The following is a 24,163-nucleotide window of genomic DNA, read 5'->3' on the forward strand; positions in this document are numbered from 1 at the left end:
CGCCCTTTTCGTACTCATTTATCACGAACTTTACTCCAGGTCGTGCGATTCCCGATAATTAAAATTTTTATGTCGCAGTGTGTTCTGATTCTTGCGACTCCGATTTTCGATTTTCAAAAGGTCCTTACGACTTCGCTTACTTCTCAGACTCCCACTCCGTCGCTAGTGAAAACCAGTCTTTAGGAACGTTATGATTGTTTCTTTAATTTTAAGGTTACGAATCACCTGGCACGGCTTTATGCCAATCAGAGTCCGTGTGTTTATTCCCTGTCTTCCAAACACTTCACACGGTATCAGAAACACATAAGGGGTCATGGGTTTCTGACGGTATACAATACACCAGAAACCAGTATAGCTATATAATTATATCGGATCAATCGGTCACTATGGAATGACCTGGTGATCGGTTGACTGGAATCCCTATCACATTTACTGAGATCTAGTTGTACCTCACAATGGCTCCGGTCAAATCTAGACTGCTAACTATAGTTAAGACGGCGTTAACTATAGTTAGCTATTTCGGTAATGTGACCGCTTCTCTGGGCATCCTTAGTTAGAAAACTTACGCCTTGCTGATCCAAAACAATATAGACTAACTATAGTTATACCCAAGCAGGATTCATGGGTTAGTCTTAAGTTTACAAACGAAAAACCAATCAGAATGCGACAATTCTACAGAAATTCAACTCGCACGTGCGAGATGAACATAAATATGCAAAACAAAGCGTGAAGGGAAAGAAAAACAACATGCCAAGAAATTACATATTACTAATGTTAGCAAAAATAAAGCTTGAATTCTTCGGCTTCTAACATCCTTTCTTCATTTTATTTTCTTCAACGCCGAGTTGCCGTGCAAAAATAGAAAAAAAATAGAGGAACAACTAGACACAGATCAACAACAAGGGCTGTCATGAACTAATATAAATTGGAAATTATTCAAAAGCTAATCAGAACTAACTATAGTTAACTGCATTGGTGTGACCGCAAAGACGACCGAAAGCACTGACTATAGTTAGGTATGATGTCACGTAATTTGAGACTAACTATAGTTAAGCTTTAGTCACGTCGTAGATGTGACTGCAGCCAATATTGACAACGATAATGATAATCAGTCTCGATTATCCTTTTAATTTTCCACGCAATGTCAACAGTCATTATAAATAATTGATAGTTGATAAACAGTGGTAAGCGATTCTTAACCCAGAATCAAACTTGAATGCCTCTCCACTTTCAAAGGAAGATCAAGGGGGAAAATGTTTCTTCACTTTTTGTTAGTTACTCAAACATTTGTTTTTGTCAACGGCGTAATTCGAATGATAACACCAAACTACAAAGCCGTCAACTTTGCTAAAGAGATAAGAGGAAGAAGGCTCAATGGAAGCGTCATTAGAGAAGTGGAAGTGGCTTCGGAAGGTTCTTGTCGACTACAATGTGTGGAAGAGGATGGATGTCTGTCGTATAATTTTGGACCCAGTGAAAACAAGAAGAGATTCAAGTGTCAATTGAGCGATTCTGATCGATTTGTTGGCTTGAAGAACTTCGCTAGACGGTGAATTTCTGTACCGAGGAGTAAAGGTAACATGATCGATAAAGAATGATTCACCCTTACACTTCAATATGGTTTTGAAATGCTTCTTCTAAATACAATACATATATATATATATATTATAATTTTTGCAGATTTGTCAGTTCAATGAAAAAAAAAAAGTAACGAAGACACGTTGCACCCTCATTTGCATCAATCGTACAATTAAAAAATATATATTTAGGTCAAGACTAAAACTGGGGCTCTCCTTTATTTTTTTTTTTGGACTCCACAATAATGTTTCCATTCTGGGCAATAAGCGGCCGAACTATTTAGAGTCTATTAAGAGTACTGTGGTCCATAGCAGCCTGCAAGATGAATTTAAATCATTCGTTTTTAAAAACAACACAGCAAATTATTTTGCAAAACTAAGAGTATATTAAGTGTATTGTTGTGATCTTTAACATCACTCCTTCGTTAACCTCCTTCATTTTTAAATTAAGGCGAGCGCTTCGACTTAACTTTTTGAATAAAATTGGTTTCATTTATACACAGATTATTTTTCGGAATCAGCGATGCATTCTTATTTTGGTTCTTTGCTATGTTTCACACTGTCAGAGCGCATTTTTTAATTTTCTTTCCAGTTCTTATTTTGAATTTAATCCAAACCACATATAGAGTAGTCATCAACATTACAGATATCAATAGTAGAACAACATCATTTAAATTGCAACCTGGCGGTCAACAACAGCTGATTACTAGCGCAAAAATGTCCTATGGTACAACAAATTACAAAAGAACAGAAAGAACAAAATAAACTCACGACAATGCTACCTTGAATTAACTTCTGGAACTCTCTGTCGTGTGTTGACGAAAGTCTTTGTTTGTTGAACAACTTTGGACTCACAGAAGACAAGAAAAAAAAAGCGAATGTCAACTGGATGAGTTGACAAAGTTGTGTGCTCGGAATAAGAGTAATGCACCTATGTCTTTTTAACAAAATAGAGCGATTCTCGATTGATTTCTTTTACTTTCTTTTCCGCTCTGATTTTGAAACAAAACCACATCACAATTATTAATTGGGAAACCCGCATAATTTATATTGCAACCAGGCGTTCAATGGCAGATTACTAGCACAAAGGCATAATTAATTGCGAGGCATAATTACGCTGCCTTGAATGAACCTTTCAAATACCCCTATCATGTTTTTCCCTTATGTCGTTCTAATTTTAAATTTAAAACAAACCACATATAGAGTAGTCATCAACATTACAGTTATTAATTTGCAAAAACACATAGTTCAAATTGCAACCTGGCAGTTAATGGCAGATTACAAACTAGCACAAAAAGGATACTGCTGAGAGTTGCGTGAAAAGATTTAGACGTTTTTGGAAAACTCCTTAATCAGTTCATCAGTGTTAGAATAATATTTTCAGCGACAGTCGTTCGTGCTTGTGTCATCAATAGAAGATTACTGCAAATCAAACGTTACTAGATAAAAAATTGTCGATTTTCTGGTTCTCTTGTTTAGGATAAAATTAGAAGGTCGTTGGGTCGACTTAAGTTTCCCCCTTATATTATAACAATCGCCAGTTCATTCGGTTCGTCAACAGAGTGCCTGTGAGACAGACAGCTCGCCTTGTGGTGACAAAGGAGTCTGCATTCCAAACTATCAAGATGGCAGTGTAGAATGCAAGTGTGACGATGGATATACAGGAAAACCTTGCAGTAAGTCTAGAACTGTTACACCAGAAGTTGTTATGTAGAACTTGAATTATAGAGAATCTTTTTTCAAATAACCCAGTGTTAAAGTTATATTTCTCTTTTCTTTTTATCTATCAAAATAGTCAATCAGAACCTGCGCCCAGTTATCTGGAGACGGTTAAACGTTCAGTGACGTGTACATCAGCACTGATTCAAATTTTGATTGGTTTGTTTTTCGTTTTGCTTTTTTTTCATTCAAAGTAATATCGTCCATTTCTTTCTGTTGATCAGAACCGAAACATTATCCAGTTGATTACAATTATAACACCGAAATACCAATAATAATATTAAGAATACTGATAACACTAAACAAAAGGATAACGTGACAAAGTGTAACTTAACAGAGCTTACCGTAATAGAGCAATTAAAAGAGTAAAGAACATTTCCTGATGCTGTTCAAATTTTTTTTTTTTAAGAATTAGTGCCCACGGGCTGCGTCCAACTCCTTCAAGACGGTTTCACATCCAGTGGCGTGTACACCATCAATCCAGATGGCGGCAAACCAATACAAGTGTTGTGTGACATGACCACGGACGGTGGAGGTTGGATCGTTTTCCAAAGACGTTTGGACGGCTCTGTTGACTTCTATCTTGGTTGGGAATCATACAAAAACGGGTTTGGAGATCTGAACGGCGAGTTCTGGCTTGGAAACGACAATCTTCACCGTTTGACAGCCGCTGATGACGTCATGCTGAGAGTTGACCTAGAGGACTTTGATGGAGACATCAGATACGCTGGGTACACGACTTTTAAGGTGGCAGACGAGGGAGATAGGTACCGGCTTTTGATTGGAGGATACAGTGGCACGGCTGGTGACTCGATGGGGGTTACTCCTTAAGGTAACATCAGGGACTCGTTGTTATCACAGACGCCTTCATCAAAATAACAAAATTAGATATCATTTATTCAATTTACTAACTGTAGTTAAAACATGTCACGTGCACTCCAGAGAATAAACGGCAAATATAGTTTTTCTAGCTAAATCACACACGTCATAAGCACAACCTGTGGAGGCAGCGTGGCCGAGTGGTTAGAGCGCCGGACTTGAAATCTGGAGGTCCCGAGTTCAAGTCCCGTTCTGACCATTATCTGGATTTGTTCTCGGTCGTCCCGAGTTCAAATTCTCGGTCATGCTTGTAAATAGCCAACTGGCCTGCCTCCTGCCAGTTGGGATTTTTAACCATGTTATGTTTATTTAATAGATTTTATTTGTTCAGTATTTGTTTCATATACACGGCCCCACAAGCTTCTAGCTTTAAACACAAACCGTGTATAAATAAAGTTGCTTTACCTTTTTACCTTTTACAACCACCGCAACCATCGTTTAACCAGCAAACTGAATGGGTTAATAGGACCGTTTTCTTGAAGAGGAACATGAATCACTTCAAAGTAATCAAGATAATCCGATCTATTGCAATGTGTTGTCGTTGCCACCCACTGTCTGTCTCTGCTATCATTTACTTTGGTATTTAGTGGCACTGTTGTCATTATGATTTGCCGTTGGCATTTTTCTGACATTTAATTGGCACTGATACTGATGTAGTTATTCACCTCGTCGTTATTTTCATTGTCGTTGCTGCAGCATCTTGTTGTCATCACTGTTCTGTCGTTTCTGTTTCTCGTATTGTTTGTTATTGTAAATTATTCTGTAGCTTTTACGTCTTTATTCGTTTTGTTTTGCTCACAGTGGCATGCAGTTTTCGACAAAAGACATTGACAATGATCCTTGGGGTTCGAGCTGCGCTGTTACACATAAAGGTGCCTGGTGGTATCGTGGCTGTCATTGGTCAAATCTTAACGGACTGTATCATGGTGGACAGCATGCCTCTTTTGCTGACGGAATTAACTGGTACACGTATCGAGGGCTTCAATACTCACTAAAACGAACGGAGATGAAATTGAGGCCCGTTTCACATAATTGACAATGCCGAATTAAGCTGAAGTAAGTCGCTCATAGAGGACAAGCACTCAAAACAAAACGGTTTTTTTCTGTCAGAATATAGTCCCAAGGATTTTATTGAGGAATTCGCCGGAGAGGTTTTTAAATGGCATGATACATCACGTCGGCAAGCAGTCTGTGGACAGACGTCATCTTTAACTGAATATTTTTTGTTGGCCTCAAACGGTCAAAAATATGGTTTATTTAACCGCTTTTTAAGTTACAATGGGAATGCATTTTGACGTCAAATGCGACTCGTTTTACCAATAATTAATTAACTGGGTTACACTAGACTTATTTCAGCCACATCATCCGGCTAGCTGGAATAAAATATTAAATATGGGAAGGTGTAAGCAATTGTCAGCCACCTTAAGAGGCTGTCAGATTCACCTTTCCCTGTCTTTTTTATTCAAAAGAGGCAAATGTACCAAGCAAAAGGTTTATAAAGGAAACTGGTTCGAAAAAATGTTCTTCGATTCTGCGCTGTGGCACATATAGTTAATGTAAACATTCAACTGCTTAGATATCCCATCAGTCGGATTGTTAGTAATTCAATTTCCAATAAAGAAATGACGTGCTTATTGATGATAAAATGCGTCATAACATTGTCAAAGTGTTGTGGATCCGCGAGCAGCAGAGAAGTTCCACAGCAAACAAAAAGCAAAAAAGGTCAAATGCAGGGTTATTGAAGAGAAAACACAAGTAAACTTAAAAATTTCTGAACTTTATTTTAACTTTTGATCAGCAGGGATTTGCTACAGCAAATACATAAGAAGAACCAAGAAAGATTTAATACTGCTCGACGTTTCGGAGTCATCTTGACTCCATTATCAAGAGACTTGTACAGTATGCAAATAAGGAATTTTGCAGCGTTCCTTATTTGCATACTGTACAAGTCTCTTGATAATGGAGTCAAGATGACTCCGCAACGTAGAGCAGTATTAAATCTTTCTTGGTTCTTCTTATTTATTTTAACTGACGCAATCAGGGCGCACGTATTGCCAATAACCTTTCTCGCCTTCTCATTGGCTCCTTACAACACTCAATAGAGTTTAGTTAGCTAAAAAAAACTGACAGTTTGACAGCACGCTAATCGTGCCAATGCCTTGCATTAATTTAAAATTGTATGTGTCTGTAATCTAATTGATGATAAAAATTAGCCAATCAGCGCGCGAGAATTCACTCCGTTATTGTAAAATTAACAAATCAACCACATTTTTCCATGGTCTACACTCTTATAGACAATAGAAATGACGTCAGAAAATGTTCAAAACTCAAGTGTACGGCTCTTGGTTCCACTGCAAAGTTTTGGACATTTTATGGCGTCATTTCTATGGTTTATAAGAGTGTAGACCATGGAAAAATGTGGTTGATTTGTTTTATACCATAACAAACTCGAGCAAGTATTTAAGTTTATCCAAAGGAATGCCTGACCGTGAAGAAACTTTGCCGGGAGGACGTAAAGTTTCCCGATATGTAAAAACGACAATGATACAAAAGAAGATAAACAAGAATTCAAAGGATAACAATTTTAATTACCTTTTATCCTCTCGTTGAGTGTGTCTATCGCTAGAAGCGAGCAAGAATGATTTTTCTTTCTGAAGATCTTGTCAGCGCTTCGTTCAGACTGAACTACGACAGTTCGCTGAGTCCGCTGCCGGTTCGCTAGCACCGTTCTTCTCAGTTAGACAAAAAATTCAAAAGCCTGGAAATTTTCTGTCGACAGATCACCGGAGTGGAAGTCCAAGCCTGCTTTCCGAAAATAAATGCGTACTTGATTCAAACAAAACAAGATGAAATTCGCTTTCATTCATGGAGACCAAACTGGTCCAAACTTACAAATTTCAAGCCCGCGCGTGTGCGTGGCGTGATCTGACGTCACTTTCATGGTCTATACTCTTATCGACCATAACTTTGGACCAATCAGCGCGCGAGAATTCTCTCGGTTATGGTATAATATTGTATTTATTGCTTTCAGTCGCATACCGTTATATATTTCGCTGTCTGTAAATCGTAACCAATGTAAGTAGCATTTACAGTGGACAGTTTTTCTTTTATTCTTTCTTTCTTTTTTCACTTTTGCCTACAATAAAGTTAAACTTATTTGTATGTATACAAACCGACACAATCCGCCTTATTGATTCTGTGGGTAGAAGGTCGTGGTAAATATAAGTGTGCTCTTAATACACTCAGGAAAATGAAATGAAAGAAATTTTGATCAAACGACAGTAGTAAAAATTTAGACACTAAACCGTAGCTTTCCGAATCCAAGTTTCGTTAAATACACTACAAATTAAAAATTGCACGTCTTTCTCGTACTGTTCCAGGTTAAAAGGCACGAGTGGTATTTTGAAAGTTCTCAAACTGCGCTCCCCTTTTCCGTACCCATAAAATGCCATAAATCACAAACTTTACTCTAGATCGTTTTATTTCCGTGTCTAATTATTTTTTCTAGTGTGTTCTGATTCTTCCGACTCTGTCAAGCTTATGATTTCGCTTACGACTGCAACTTTCGATTTTCACTAGGTCGAAAGCACTCTTACGACTCCGCTTACGACTCCGACTCCGTCGCAAGTGAACCAGCCTTAAGTTAATTTATCTTAAGGTAACGAATCACGGCTTTCTGCCAATCAGAGTCTGTGCTTTTACTGGCCTGTTTCGAAATAGTACACGCGTTATACAATATACTGGACACACCGAATCACCACCAGTCATCACTTTTGGCGAATATGAGCTCGATGTGGTGCATCAGTTCACATACCTTGGCTCCACTATCACTAACAACCTCTCCCTAGACACAGATCTTGATAAGAGAATCGGAAAGGTAGCCACAACCCTTGCGCGCCTCACCAACCCCAAGTTGACAACAAAGACCAAGATGGCAGTTTACAACGCCTGCGTCATCAGCACACTGCTATACGGCAGCGAGACATGGACCACATATGCCAGGCAAGAAAGGCGTCTGAACACCTTCCACATGAGAAGCCTCCGCCGCCTTCTGGAAATATCGTGGCAAGACAGGGTACCCAACACTAATGCCCTGTCTCGCGCAGGTCTGCCCAGCATATTCACACTGCTCAGACAGCGCAGACTCCGCTGGCTAGGCCACGCCCACCGCATGCCAGATGGCCGCATCTCCAAAGACCTCCTGTACGGAGAGCTGACCTGTGGAAAAAGACCCACCCATCGGGCGCCCACAGCTGTGATACCACGACGTCGTGAGGCGCGACATGAAGGCTGTAGACATCAACACAGAGACCTGGGAGAGCCTAGCAGCCAACCGGTTCAAGTGGAGAGAAGCCCTGACCAAACACCTCAAATCATGTGAGGAGAAGCTGACACAAGCCGCCACGGAGAGACGGGTCCGCAGAAAACAAAGCGACAGCCTCGACAGACCGGAGACAGAGCACAGATGTAGCCTCTGTAACAAAGACTGTCACTCCCGCATCGGCCTCTGCAGCCACAGACGCCGGTGCTCCAGCCAAGCAGACAACTAGGATGCTACCCATGGTCAACCTTGACCGACGGATGCCCTTTATTAGTATAGGCATATAGGTCACTGAGATCAATCGTATACTATGGAGCGACCTAGGGAACGAGTGACTGGAATCCCTATCACATTTATTAAAATCTAGTTCTTCCTCAAAATATTGACAACAGTTTATGTAATGATATTCAGTCTCGAACATTCTGTTTTCACGCAATGACACAACAGTGAATATAAATAATTGATAGTTGCTAAACAGTGGTAGGGCGATTTTTGACCCAGAATCAAACTTGAATGTCTCTCCACTTTCGGAGGTAGACCAAGGGGAAAAATGTTTCTTCACTTATTGTTAGTTACTCAAACATTTGTTTTTGTCAACGGCGTAACTCGAATGATAATGCCAAACTACAAAGCCGTTAACTTTGCTAAAGAGATAAGAGGAAGAAGGCTCAATGGAAGCGTCATTAGAGAATTGGAAGTGGATTCGGAAGGTTCTTGTCGACTACAATGCGTGGAAGAGGATGGATGTCTGTCGTACAACTTTGGACCCAGTGAAAACAAGAAAAGATTCAAGTGTCAACTGAGTGATTCTGATCGATTTTTTGGCTTAAAGAACTTCACTGAAGACGATGAATATCTCTACCGAGGAGTAAAGGTAACATGATCGATAAAGAATTCTTTACCCTTACACTTCAATATGGTTTTGAAATGCTTCTTCTAAATACAATACATATATATATTTTAATTTTAGCAGATTTGTCAGTTCAATGAAGAAAACGAAAAGCTGCGAAGACTCGTTGCAGCCACATTTGCATCAATCGTGCAACGAAAATATATATATTTAGGCAAGCCTAAAACCGGGCCTCCCCATATTTTTTTCTTCTCTCAAACTGCAAAACAATGTTTCCATTCTGGGCAATAAGCGGCCAAACTATTAAGAGTCTATAAGAGTACTGTGGTCCATAGCTGCCTGCAAGATGAATTTAAATCATTCGTTTTTTAACACAACACAGCAAATTATTTTGCAAAACTAAGAGTATATTACGTATATTGTTGTGATCTTTAACATCACTCCTTCGAAAAACTCCTTCATTTTTAAATTAAGGCGAGTGCTTCGACTTAACTTTTTCAATATAATTGGTTTCATTTATACACAGATTATTTTTCGGAATCAGCAATGCATTCTTATTTTGTTTTTTTGCTATGTTACACATGCACTGTCAGAGAGCATTTTTTAATTTTCTTTTCATGTCTTATTTTGAATTTAAACCGAACCACATATAGAGTAGTCATCAATATTACAGTTATCAATTGTAAAACAACATCATTTATTGCAACCTGGCGGTCAACAACAGATTACTAGCGCAAAAATGTCCTACGAAACAACAAATTACCTTGAGGCAGAACAAAATAAACTCACGGCAATGCTGCCTTGAATTAACTTCTTGAATTCTCTGTCGTGTGTTGACGAAAGTCTCTGTTTGTTGAACACTTTTGAACACACAGAAGAAAAGAAAAAAAGCGAATGTCAGCTGGATGAGTCGATTTGTTGGGCTCACGAAATTCCCTAAACTTATGTGCTCGAAATAAAAGTAATTCACCCATGTCTTTTTTTTTTTTGAAAAGTTAATTCAAGGTGGCATAATTATACCGTTCAATGGCAAATTTTTTTGGACAAAATAGAGCGATTGTTGATTTTTTTTTCTTTCTTTACCGGTCTGATTTTAAACAAAACCACATCACAGTTATTTATAAGGAAATCCAGATAGTTTATATTGCAACCAGCCGTTCAATGGCATATTACTAGCACAAATATATTTGTTTTTGGTTAAACTGAATATTTACGAGGCAGCAAATTATCTTAATTGAGGCAGAACAAAGTCAGGCTCACAGCAATGTTGAATAGTATCACGATCCTCTTATCGTTTTGCTTGCGAGGTATAATTATGCTGCCCTGAATTAACTTCTCAAACTTCCTATCATATTTGTCCCTTATATTGGTCTAATTTTAGATTTAAAACAAACCACATATAGAGTAGCTATCAACATTACAGTTATTAATTGGCAAAACCACATAGTTAAAATTACAACCTAGCGGTAAATAGCGGATTACAAACTAGCACAAAACCGACTTTTGCAGCGAAGCATTAAACGCAAATAATGCTGATTAAAAACATTGTATATGACATGCTGAGAGTTGCGTGAAAAGATTCAGACGTTTTTGGAAAACTCCTTAATCAGTTCATCAGTGATAGAAATAATATTTTCAGCGACAGTCATTCGATCGTGCTTGTGTCATCAATAGAAGGAGCTGATGAGTTCGGTTAGAACTGATCAATAAAATACGTCTTACCTCTTTGAAATGCACTCTTGTGTATATTTTCCCTGTCACTACCTCATTATGCGACCTAAAAAGCACTCATATACGGCGTTCCAATGCCTCAAATCTCAACAAAACCCGTACGATCGTTTTGACTGCCATTAGTTCGAAATGTATCGACCGCTGAGTGAAAGCGCCGCCTTTAGAGACCACAGTCAAATCAGTCAGCGGTCGACACATTTCGATCGCACGGGTTTTGTCGAGATTTGAAGCATTGGAACGCCGCAAATAAGTGCTTTTTGGGTCGCATAATGAGCTGAATACGGGGAAATTATTCGCAAGAGTGCATTCCAAAGAGGTAAGACATATCTTATTGATCAGTTCTAGCCGAACTCCTCTGCTCCCTGTGAACAAACGTAACTAGATAAACTTTTGTCCATTTTTTGGTTCTGTTGTTAAATATTGAATTTGAAGGTCGTTTTGTCGATTTAAGGTGGCTCGATCGGATATTTGAGTGACGATACCTTTCAACTTTGAGCAACTTGTTTGCCACCGTAAACAATCCGACCGAAAATCGATCAGTGCAGCTGTACTAACGAAAGATAAAAGTTTCGAATGAAATAAGTTTCATCGAAATCGGAGTAACCATAGCAACATAATGACGTCACCAACCATTTTACACGAGACCGATTTTCTTGTAATAGAGGGATTATTTTGAAAAAAGGCTTCTAGATCTTAGACTTGACATAGTTTTCTCAAGGTCTGCGAAATTTGAAGAATTTCTATGAGAGCGTTTTCGAGAAAATTTCGGATGAAGTTTTCAGGCGCTAAAATAAAACAAAAACAAAGCGGTCTTAAATCGTTATTGAGAAAACGTTCACAAGGCCCGATCAAATTACATTTTGGCTTAAAGTGAATCTTGTACTATCTAACTACCATGGGCGAAAATCTCAGATAATTCATTTTATTTTATTTCTTGAAACATCGGCTTGAATATGAACTGGTATGAAGTGTAATTTTGCTCTTTTATCGAAAAAGGGGCTACGGTTACTAAAATGATCGCAAAATAAAAAGCGCTCGATAGAATCTTTTTTAAACTTGGCACTCAAAAAGAACAATAAGTATGAAATGAAACATTTTAAGGCAGTTAATTTAAAGCCTTAACTCAGGTAAACATTACGCTGTATATGCTTTACTAGCCTTTTCCTCGTTGTTATTGTATTTTGGCTTGTTAAATTAGCTTGTTTGTGTACAGTTTTCGGAAAACAAGCAGCTGTTATGCATATTCAAGATGTGCTGAAATTTACAAATGCATGGGGCTCAACACAATAGAGCTGTACTGATCGTTTTCCAGTCGGATTGATTACGGTGGCAAACAAGTTGCTCAAAGTTGAAAGGTATCGTCACTCAAAAATCCGATCGAGCCACCTTAAGTTTCCCCCTTATAAAATGAAGTATCCGCTCGGTACTCGAACGCGTACCTTAACCTCTACGAAGTATAGCAAAAAAGAAAAATACATTCATATTAACCAAACTACAAAGGCAAGCTCACAATAGCCACTTTATTACCAAAAGCACTCAATCTGTTTCCTTTAATTTTTCTTAACAGAGTGTTTGTGAGAGCAATGCCAATCTGTGCGGTGACAAAGAAGTTTGTATTCCTGAATACCAAGCTGAAGGCTTCAAATGCAATTGCATTGATGGCTATGCAGGAAAACCTTGCAGTACGTAAATCTGTAATTAATCTGAATTTAAAATGATAAAAAAGGCAGAAAAAATACAACATTTAAATTGTCACTGCTATTTTTTGCAGAGCCAAAGAGCTGTTCTCGGTTACTTCAGGATGGTGTTTTATCAAGTGGCACATACATCATCAACCCAGATGGCGGCAAACCAATGCAAGTGTTTTGTGACATGACCAAGGACGGTGGAGGTTGGACCGTTTTTCAGAAGCGTTTGGACGGCTCTGTTGACTTCTATCTTGGATGGAAATCCTACAAAAACGGGTTTGGAGATTTGAACAGCGAGTTCTGGCTAGGAAACAACAATCTTCATCGTTTGACAGCTGATGATGACGTCACACTGAGAGTTGACCTTGAAGACTTTGATGGCGACATCAGATACGCTGAGTACACGACTTTTAAGGTGGCAGATGAGGGAGATAAATACCGGCTTTTGATTGGAGGATACAGTGGCACGGCTGGTGATTCCATGTATGAAAACAGTCGGTCAGCAAAGTAAGAATTGGCAAATATAAATATAAATACAAGAAACTTCAAGCAGTTTAAAAACCGGGCGGTTAATGTTTGGCCACTTCTTTGCGTTCTTTGGCTAGAAAGGCACATCACCGCACATTAAAAAATCTTTGAAAAAGCCATCACTTAAGAAACACACAAGTCGTGTTTGCGTGAGTCACGGAATGTGCGTGAGCTGAATTACGCATGCAAACATTTATTTTGTTCCGAATCTTAAATAAAACACACTCAAACCGCTTGAAAGGTGTAAATTGATTCCGGTAAAAATTAAAGAAGCTTTTAAACCAAGTTCTTGAAGTTAAACTGCTATTTTGCTCGAAAAACACAGCTATCAGCGAAAAGAAGCCGTGTGATACCTGACTGCATGTTTTAGCAGGTAATTTCCCTGGCGCAATGACGTGTCACGGCCCGTGCCTTGACACATTCTTGCTGGGCTTGCAATTTTCGTATCAATTCCCAAAATAAACTCAAAACAAAAAGTGGAAATATCCAGAAAACAATATTCAGCACGTTCCGAGTAAATTGTACGACTTGCACTCGCTCCGAGCCAAATGCTCGAATAACACACAAAAACTATTGTACACAAACAGAGCGCAGCGTATTCGTAAATATTTTTAAAATTGGTGAATGATTATCTATAGCTACAGGCGGGCGATCGCGTAGGTCTGACGCTGTGGTTTCATTTTAAATAACTTGGACATGTCCAAGCGGTCTTCGGTTTCGCAATGTGATTATAAAGTCCTTTCTTCGGGTAAAACACTCCAATGACACAAAAATATTCATTTTACACAAAACAGAAAGCAGAGTGTTCGTGTTAAACAAGTGATCGCTAGTTAACATCAAATCTTGCGTGACCGTGACCGAAAGTTTCAAGTTACGAGTTGCGCCAACAATTCACATGACTCAACTTATCCAGTAGCAAATGTTCCCTAAGAAGCCCAAAAACAATCCGAACACCATTTCTTTGATTACTGTTACTTCACTAATACTTCTTATTTTATTCTCCCCAAAAACAAACCCAAAAATGGCAATAAACACACGAACCTGCAAACTGCACTCCAAGACATCCCCGCCGTTGTTACATTTCGTTTACCTCAACTCTCGTCCACAATCACCGAAATTACTTCAAGTTCACAGCCTAATTCCAACTCTTCTTACCACAAAGTTTTTCCTCTAATCCTTCAAATTTTCCTTCCGGCTTCATTCGGATTCCAAAACAGATATTTCTCAGCCTTCTCACCATTCTCGTCCCCAGAGTCCACGACCCCTCTAGTCTCCACCGGTCAAATATGTCCTACGTTCAAAATGGCCGATTTTGAACTTAGTTTTTCACTCTTTTGGCCCCTTAAAATTCGCATTCACTTGCTTCTTCCCCTGCAGTCTAACTCACTTCTACCGTCCCTAGTGATATTACACAACATCAAACGGACCCGTTCCATTTCCTTCAAAATATACGCGAAAAAACGACACCGAAAAACAAGGAAGAATGAGGTATAAAGTAGACTTGAATTTTACGAACCGGCCTTATGCCCGGTTAATAAATAGCAAATTGGAATTTTTCATATGCATTACTTTCCGAATGCAAATAAGCAAAACCTATGGTGTTTGGTCAATTGCATTAGGTTCGACTCATGTGATGTTTGACATTTGGCCCGGGCCTTAATCTCAGTACTTAGGTAATAAGTTATACCATCCATTTTCTTCATGTCAAAGCTTGCCCTCAAGCTACTTTTTTTCACACAAATCTCCTGAACTATTGTCATTGCCACTCAGTATCAATGCCTTTATTACTTTTAATATAAAATATTTATTTTATGTCACTCTTGCTGACATTTTTGTTGTTGTTGTTATTATTTTCACTGTTTTGTTTCGATTGTTTATGTTTCTATTTCTGTCCTTGCTATTCTTGTGACTCACGCTTTTTTTGTTTTGCTCACAGTGGCATGCAGTTTTCGACTAAAGACAATGACAATGACTCGGACAGTGGCAGCTGTGCTGTTAAATTTAAAGGTGCCTGGTGGTATCGTGCCTGTCATTGGTCAAATCTCAACGGACTGTATCATGGTGGACAGCATGACTCTTTTGCTGACGGAATTAACTGGTACTCCTTTCGGGGACTTCAATACTCACTAAAACGTACTGAAATGAAACTGAGGCCCGTTTCACAGAAATGATGCAGCTGAAGCGTCAATTCTCTCTTTTAAAAACACTTGAGGAAAAGCAGTTGTTTTCGTCAGCATTTTGTCTCCAGAATTTTATTGAGGCTTAGGAAAAGTTATTAAAAAACATGATGCATGTTTTTGGCGAGTAGACTGTGTATCAACGCATTATATTCCCAGTCTGCATACAGATTAACTGGCAAGATGGAGTCCTCGAAATATTTGGATTTGTCACAAGTATTGCAAATGTTTTATAGAATCATCAGACATTTCTGGCAGAGGCGGTATTTTTCCCAACCACAGCTGGAGTTGGGTTTGTTATTTTTGTTCAAAACTGCATAGCTTTGATGATAGAACATCGCATTTTGTAGCGCGGAGGTCATGCGTTCAAATCCTCCAAAGGCTCTAAATTTTTTTAGGCTTCAATCTTTGCAAATAGGGCTGTGGGGTCCAGAGCAATTCGTCACTCCAGAAACTTTGAGCAGAAAACACTGGTTTTCAATATTTCTGTAGTCGTTTGGGTAACAAGCGTGAGCAAGGATTGTATACTTAAAACACTAAAGCTTGCAATTCCGAATAAACTGCAAAGATTGGTTACAATCCGTGAGCAAACCTATGAAATAGAACAGAAATATGCTTTTCCCAGTTTCGTTGGATACACTAAAAATAATAAATTGCGCTGTTCCAGATTAAAAGGCACGAGATCCAAAAAAAGAATGTTCTGAAACAGTACTGGTCCTTTTGGTACTCATTAATCACGATCTATACTCCTGGTCGCGCGATTTCAAATGGTAATTATGTTTTTGTTGTATTGTGTTGTAATTCTTTCGACTCCGATCGATTTCTTCGCTTATGAAACCGATTCTCGATTTTTGCTAGGTCGCAAACGCCCTCACGACTCCGCTTACTACTCAGACTCCGTCGCTAGTGAAAGCCAACCTTCAGTTAATTTATCCTCGGTGACGAATTACCCTGCACGGACAATTTTTTTTACGCCCACTATAAGATGGCCGCCACTTGCGGACATCGACTGGTAATTAGTAACCGGTTAGCCTACTATGCACTCCGCTTAGCCTTCTATTAACTTCTGTTAGTCTACTATGCACTTCAGTTAGCCTTCTATTCACTTCGGCTAGCCTATTATGCACTTCAGTTAGTCTGTTTACGGATCGCTCTTTATATTTGTAAGGATAAACACGATACAAAGTTAAAATTAATGAAAGGAGCCTGCTCCATGGTAGCTCAGTGGTGATCATACTCGCTCTTGAGTCGGAAGCCCGGGTACTACAACACCTCGGCGCGCTTTATATTGAATAATTTCCTTTTTCCACTTTGATAAAATTCGAAAAAAAAGATAATGTCTAAAGTGGTTGTTAAAAAAATTATTTGCCCGGCACGGCTTTCTGCCAACCAGACTCCGTGTTTTTACTGCCTGTCTTCGAAACACTTCACACGGTATATAATACACAAGACACCAGTAAAGCTAATTAATTATATCGGATTGATCGGACACTGGAATCCCTATCACATTTACTGAGATCTAGTTCTACCTCACAATATTGACAACGATTTATTTAAGTAATGATAATCAGTCTCGAATATTCTTTTAATTTTCCACGCAATGCAAATAGTCATTATAAATAATTGATAGTTGCTAAACAGTAATAAGGCTTTTCAAGTTTAACCTTAAATCAATCATGAACGCTTTTTCACTCTCGGAGGGAAAATAAGGGAAATGTTTCTCCACCTCTTGTCAGTTACCCTCACGTTCGTTTTTGTCAACGGCGTAACTCGAATGATAACGCCAAACTACAAAGCCGTCAACTTTGCTAAAGAGATCAGAGGAAGAAGGCTCAATGGAAGCGTTTTCAGAGAAACGGAAGTGGATTCCGAGGGTTCTTGTCGACTACAATGCGTGGAAGAGGACGGATGTCTGTCGTACAACTTTGGACCCAATGAAAACAAGAAAAGATTCAAGTGTCAACTGAGCGATTCTGATCGGTTTGTTGGCTTAAAGAACTTCACTGAAGACGACGAATTTTTGTATCGAGGAGTAAAGGTAACATGATCTTAACTGGATTTTGCATGGCATAGTTATTCACTCTTACTCTTCGATGCGGTTATGCAATGCTCCCTATAAATAGAATGGATGTATATTTTCTTCAAGAATTTTACTTAAGATGACAATGTTATGTACCTCGAAATAAAGATAATGCACCTATGCCTTTTTCATGAACTGACGAATCCTGTCGAAATGAAGTGACGAGAGCAAAAGTTTATTTCTCGAGTTGAAGTATTTTGTAAATGGTAAAAGTTGGAATTATTGAGTCGCGTAATGATTCAGTTTATAACACGCGCAATTAGGTTATTTTCCTTTCTTGTTTTAGGGACTGTAAGGATATCGCAGTTTAGGATTATTTATGCCAAAGTTCAAATACTTGCCTTGCAAGTCACAAAAGGTTTTTTCAAACTTTTTTTCAAAATTTTTATGGAACTTAAGAGAAAATTTTAAAAACCTTTAGTATAAAAACAACATATTCAAGAAAGGAAGAGAGACAAGATAACTGCTTGTGAAAACGACATCTGTTGATTCTTAACATTTAATTAGTATAAAAGCAAAAAACCATTTTAAAATTTCATTTAGTCTCTAACAAAATTAACATTGAATTGAAAAGCGTTTGATTGTTTACATTTATGGTTCTTTACTAAAATTGTTTAACTGCAGGGCTTTGGAAAACTCCCTTATTCGATGACATTATTGAAGATTTTTGTTGATAAGATACTGGCATACTGCCGCGTTGAATTGACTTCTCGATTGTCTCACACTAAGGAAACACGGAGCTCGCTTTCCATTTTTAGACAAATTTTGAAAATGTAAAGAGTGTACTATAACAGGGATTGTTATTTAGAGTTTGCAGTTTAAGATTATTTATGTCAAAGTTCAAATACTTACCTTGCAAGTCACAGAACGTTTTTTCGAACTTGGTTTTCAAAATTTGTATTGAGACGGTTAAACGTAAGAGTAAATTTTGAAACCTTAATTATTCAAAGACCAAATTCAAGAAAGGAAGAGATGCAAGATAACTGCTTGTGAAAACCGACATCTGTGACTAAAGTTCAAGTTCAATTCAAGTTTTATTAAGCTCTTAATAAAAACGTATTGAAATGGAGAAGTTTATTGAATAGCATCCTCCTAAGTGAATGTTTACATCGTGCTTTGATTGTTTAACACCGGGCTTTGAGAAACTTTTAAATGCGGTTTATTACTGAAGCCCTATGTTAAAGGCTTGATACTGGCACACTGCTGCCTTGAATAACAACAATACTTTTTGTATTTTTCTTGCCTTTACAATTCACAATTCAATATATTTTATTGGAAGTAAATTTGGAGTACTGGCTACTTGCGAACGACAAAATAAACTTGTGCACATCATGATATAACAAACGTGAATTTGTTCTTAGAGTGCCTGTGAGATGAGCAGTTCCCTTTGCGGTGAAAAAGGAGTCTGCATTCCAAACTACCAAGATGCCAGCGTACGATGCAAGTGTAACGATGGATACAAAGGAAAACCTTGTAGTAAGTTTAGAACTTTTACACAGTAATTGTTTGATAAGCCTTTTTTTCAAAAACCTCAGTGTAAAATCTCTTTTTTGTTGATCAAAAGAGCCAAAAAGTTGCGTCCAACACTTCCAAGATGGCTTCACATCCAGTGGAATGTACACCATAAATCCAGATGGCGGCAAACCAATGCAAGTGTTGTGTGACATGACCACGGGTGGTGGAGGTTGGACCGTTTTTCAGCGACGTTGGGACGGCTCCGTTGACTTTTATCTTGGATGGGAGTCCTATAAACGCGGCTTCGGAGATCTGAACGGCGAGTTCTGGCTTGGAAACGATAATCTTCACCGATTGACAGCCGCTGATGACGTCATGCTGAGAGTTGATCTGGAAGACTTTGATGGAAACATCACATACGCTGAGTACACGACTTTTAAGGTGGCAGACGAGGGGGATAAGTACAGGCTTTTGATTGGAGGATACAGTGGCACGGCTGGTGACTCCATGTACGAGAACGATCAGCTAGCAAAGTAAGAACTGGCAGTTAATTAGGCAAATAATGCAAACAAAGTTATGGGGGTTATCAACTCTTAAGGTAAAACTGTTTTCGTCGGCCTCGTTATGCTTTCATCGTAGAAAGATGTCATTTATTCAATTAAACTTGACAATTTATTCAATTGTAGAATACAGTGTGTGGTCAAAGAGGCAAAGTGTAATGACAAATCAGTTCAATTCTTAATGTTTTCGCATTGCCATAAAACCGAGATTTTACCGTTATTTCTATTGTCACTTTTCTAATAAGACAATAATTACTGCTGTAACAACGAAAGAGCTCTTGATTGCGCCTCTACGCATGCATACACTCTTGGGGACATGGCAATACAGTATCATGTTTGTCGATGTAAAACTGTAGGGTGACGTCACATATGAAAACAACATTTTTATCCCTTGTGTTTCTGTTCTTTCCATGAAGAAATCATCTCGTTCAGTTTTACGGTTACCATGGCGATGGTTAACTAACAACCTTTCCTTTCTCTTTTTAATGTGTGTTTCATGTAAAGTGGGATGCAGTTTACCACCAGAGATGAAGACAACGACCAACATAGAAAAAACTGCGCTGTATCGTTCAAGGGAGGTTGGTGGTACAGAGCCTGTCATAATGCAAATCTCAACGGGTTGTATCATGGCGGGCCATACGAGTCTTATGCTGATGGAGTTTGTTGGAAGGCTTTTAGAGGATTGCAATATTCACTAAAACACACTGAGATGAAGCTTCGACCCGTGATCTTGAAAATATGACATTTTCAGAACTGTCTATAAGGGAAGTGGTCATAACTAGTGTACTCGACGAGGACCCACCTTGTGTAGGGGTGGGGGGGGGGGGGGGGGGGCTTTGCAAGATACCACCTGTCCAGTAAGCCAAATGGACAAAATGTATTGGCGGTTTGAATCTTTTTCTTAGTTTCTACTCCTGATAGAGTGGGGGCTATACAAATAAGACACCATCTTTTAAGGTGGGGAAAGGGGGGTACATGAAGAGACCACCTGTCTTTTTGCAGAGTGGTTGGTCCTATCTGAGTACAATAGTTTCGACTATTTCCCTAATTTCTACTCTTGACGCATTGATTGCTGAGGTCTGAATATAAATGTAACTTCACACTACAAGTTGTAGAGTTAGTAATAGAGAGAGCCATACAAATTCCACAGTTTAATCTCTATATGAATGTAGCGTTCTTGCTAAATGTGGAACGAATAAGAAGTTGTTATAACCAATGTTTTATTTTCGCATGGCTCGAGTACAATAGACATCCTTGGTCATCATCAACTTGTTCTTTATATCTTAGGTGCTTTACTCCAAAATCACGACGCCTTCCACCAGATAGTATGCTTATTCTGAATTTCAAACGCCAGCTAACGATTGCATTTTCCGTTGACGTCAGTCTTATTTATTGCGACAGCCAATGGTCGGACGCAAAAAAAGAATGAAATGTTCAAATCACAACCGACAAACGTGACCTTTCTTGAGAGGTCTGCTAAGGTCCCCCTCCGCTAAGGTCCCCCTCTTGCATGGCTCGACTTGTAACCAAGTTTCAACACTCGTACAATTTTAGAAAAAAACATTTACTAATTCCCCCATCATTTAATACTAATATAATGAAACTTTCAACATCTTACAGAGGGGCAGTGCTCTGGAACCTTTTACCAGGAGAGTGTCACGAGGCCATGTCCCTCAGGAGTTTGTGACAATGACCAACAAGTCGAACATAATTGAAAAAACCAATTTTAACAATCTTTATTGTAAGAGATCTTAGCGCTTTTTATCTTTTTATCATTGTAACAACTTTAGCAATTTATCTATTTTTAGCTTAGCTTTTTAGCTTTTTTACCTTAACATAGTTTTAATGTTTTTTTATCTACTAGTTTTAATGTTTTATTTACACACGACCCCACAAGCTATGTAGCTTTTTTATCCCATCGTGTATAAATAACGACAGCGAAAGACCTGACGACAGCGAAAGACCTCACCGTTGATGATCGTTGATTGAGAAAAGTTCGCTTGATACTGCAAGGCCGAGTATCTGGTAGTAACTTTATGCTTCGTTTAAAACAGATACCAAGAAATGTGGTCTCTGGATTTGATAAACAATCTTCATCGAAGAATTGCTATAAATAAATTTCGGCTAAGGAATCATAAATGGATTGAAATGGATTGAAACAGGTAGACAAACAATACCCAGGAATCCTATAAAATCGAGAATCTGTTCTTTCCGGCCATTGAACGCATTATGTCAGCATTCGTTTAAAATTCTTTATTTCTACTTTAAATAGGTAATGCCACGCTGGTCACCTGGACTGCATCATTGTCTATAGTGAAAATCATTCGTAGAATCTTGAAAAGCAAACGGCTGTACGTTTGGACAGGAAGAGCGTTTATAGGCGGAAATATATTGTGTCGGTAATTATGATTACGTCGGACTACGTACTCGACTTTTATTTCATTTCTCGAGGCCCCAACATTAAGAATTCTCTTTTCGTAGTAAATCTTGTTTAGGTTATTAGAAACCTTCTAACTGAGTTGAAATATTTACTGAGTTAAAAAAAAATGAAAAAACAAATAAATATATGTTTATAGTGGTCATGCACTTAGCTTCATATCTCAACGAGATAGCTAGTTTACAGGCATGCCACTGAAACAGAGGAAACAAATAATTTTAAATGAACATAACAAGGTTAAAAATCCCAACTGGCAAAAGGCAAACCAGTTGGCTTTATACAAAGCGTGGTCGAGGATTTGAACTTGGGACAACCGAGAAACAAATCCAGCTAGTGGCAAGGGCAGGTCTTGAACCGGGAACCTCCGGATTACAATACGAGCGCCCTAAACCACTCGGCCACGCTTAGTTAACGTAAAAATCACATGCAAGCAGTAGTCAACTAGAAAGTAAGTGCTTCGTTGAATTCACCACAGTGTATTTAATATAAGATCAGATCGTTTTTAACAGCGGGATTTCTGCAGCAAGATGCATAAAAGGAGCAAGCTATTCTAACTTCGGCATTACCATTTCGTCGCTGTTATTCGGGGAATCATAGGCTTGTAAATTAAAAGTTTGGTAAGAATACGGCCAGAAATACAACAGAAAATTCGGATTGTTCAACTTACCTTTAATCCCCTGAAAAGTGTTCAGTTCAGCTTCTTAATTTCATTGACAGCACACATTCCCGTCCACCGCCGATTTTCAGGTCTGAATCCTCAATAAACATCCTCATCTTTTCGCTCTCAGGTTGCAACTGTTTCTTAAGTTTTAACCGATAAATTTTAGATGATTTCCTCATTGAAGACTACTAGTTTTGTGGTATAATTCGCGTCTTATCAAGTATGCGGCGCTAAATTAGTGTTGTAATGTTGGACAAAACCTTCGCTGCTTGCGTCGGCGAGTTTCATGCGTCTGTACTCTTATTGACAATAAAAATTAATTAGCCAATCAGCGCGCGAGAATTCGCTTAGTTATTGTAAAATGTGATTTCGCTTAGTAATTTCGTAGACAAAAAATTGGGTTGAAATTGTTTGAAAAGATCTCTAGAAAACATTATTTTTATTTCGCAAATGCTTGATGTGTATAAATGGAATAACAAATAACTTTACGTGATAATAAAAATAACGCATTGTTGTAACGATTGACCCTATTAACTGTAATAAATTTGAAAGCACTAATAACGGCAATAATATTGTAAATCCTGCTAATAATAATAATAATAATAATAATAATAATAATAATAATAATAATAATTATAATAATAATAATAATAATAATAATAATAGTAATAATAATAATAAAAATAATAACAACTTTATTTAATGAGGGTAACACTTTACAGTTGAAAACTGAAAAGCCTGTGGCCCTCGCCTTGAATAATTCTAATTGTAAAAAAATTGTAATTGTAAAATAAAACCATGATTTTAGCTGTGCAAACTGTTGCAGGTGTTTCTTTTCAGCTTAAACAATCTTTTATGTCTTGTTATATTCGTTCTTCCATTTGTTTAGGCCTGGTTTACACTGGCGACATAACGACATGGACATAACGACATAAAAAAAGTTCAGTTCTTTCCTTATGTCGTTATGCTTGTCATTATGTTCCAACTATGTCGTTATGCCATGTTGTTCAAAATGGTGACATAAAACGTCAATGTGAGGTGTTTTTTTGCATTTGCGTGACCTTGCCCTTATGTAGTTGCGTCGCTAGTGTGAACCAGGCCTTACTTAGCCATTAATCTTTATGCTTCTATAAAACCTGTACTATTTTGTCGCCTGGTTTCTACAATTAGCGTATTTGTGTTTAGTTGACACTACGCTTGGGGAGTCAAGGTGCGTTATCTCTAAGCTCTAAGGACAGCTGTTTCCTGCACCTTAATTCGTAATTCAGGTAAGCAATCAGTGGACTGCAAACAGTGCAAGTCAGACGAAAAGAGGTTTAATGAGTTAATTAAATCTTATTACAGAACACGCTTAAGAATCGATGATGTCGATACGAAATACAGTATCAAAATGTTGGGGAATAACAAATAACAATAAGGTGAATTTTTAAGAGCTGGACTTGGAAATGCTTCATTAGTACGTTGAGATAAAAAAATCAAGTTCCAAAATGATTAGCTATA

The 24,163-nt window shown here is 38.2% G+C and overlaps 2 protein-coding genes and 1 pseudogene across 2 annotated transcripts; all 3 read left to right on the plus strand.

The window, feature by feature from the left end:
• Positions 1 to 1,254: 1,254 nt before the first annotated feature.
• LOC144641673 (microfibril-associated glycoprotein 4-like) lies at positions 1,255 to 5,259 on the plus strand (annotated as a pseudogene).
• A 3,847-nt stretch (positions 5,260 to 9,106) lies between these two features.
• LOC144642491 (microfibril-associated glycoprotein 4-like) lies at positions 9,107 to 15,549 on the plus strand. The gene is made up of 4 exons (XM_078501452.1): positions 9,107 to 9,370; positions 12,645 to 12,766; positions 12,841 to 13,272; positions 15,230 to 15,549. The coding sequence occupies exons 1-4, from the start codon at positions 9,107 to 9,109 to the stop codon at positions 15,462 to 15,464; spliced, it is 1,053 nt and encodes a 350-aa protein (XP_078357578.1). The 3' UTR covers positions 15,465 to 15,549.
• A 1,608-nt stretch (positions 15,550 to 17,157) lies between these two features.
• LOC144642478 (microfibril-associated glycoprotein 4-like) lies at positions 17,158 to 20,357 on the plus strand. Its single transcript, XM_078501440.1, has 4 exons — positions 17,158 to 17,508; positions 18,912 to 19,026; positions 19,115 to 19,538; positions 20,070 to 20,357. Exons 1-4 carry the CDS (start codon positions 17,185 to 17,187, stop codon positions 20,305 to 20,307), a joined length of 1,101 nt encoding a protein of 366 aa, XP_078357566.1. The 5' UTR covers positions 17,158 to 17,184; the 3' UTR covers positions 20,308 to 20,357.
• Positions 20,358 to 24,163: the final 3,806 nt, after the last annotated feature.

Source organism: Oculina patagonica, chromosome 2 (genome assembly GCF_052425735.1).
Source record: "Oculina patagonica isolate OP01 chromosome 2, crgOcupat, whole genome shotgun sequence".
In the NCBI taxonomy this organism is placed as follows: domain Eukaryota; kingdom Metazoa; phylum Cnidaria; class Anthozoa; order Scleractinia; family Oculinidae; genus Oculina; species Oculina patagonica.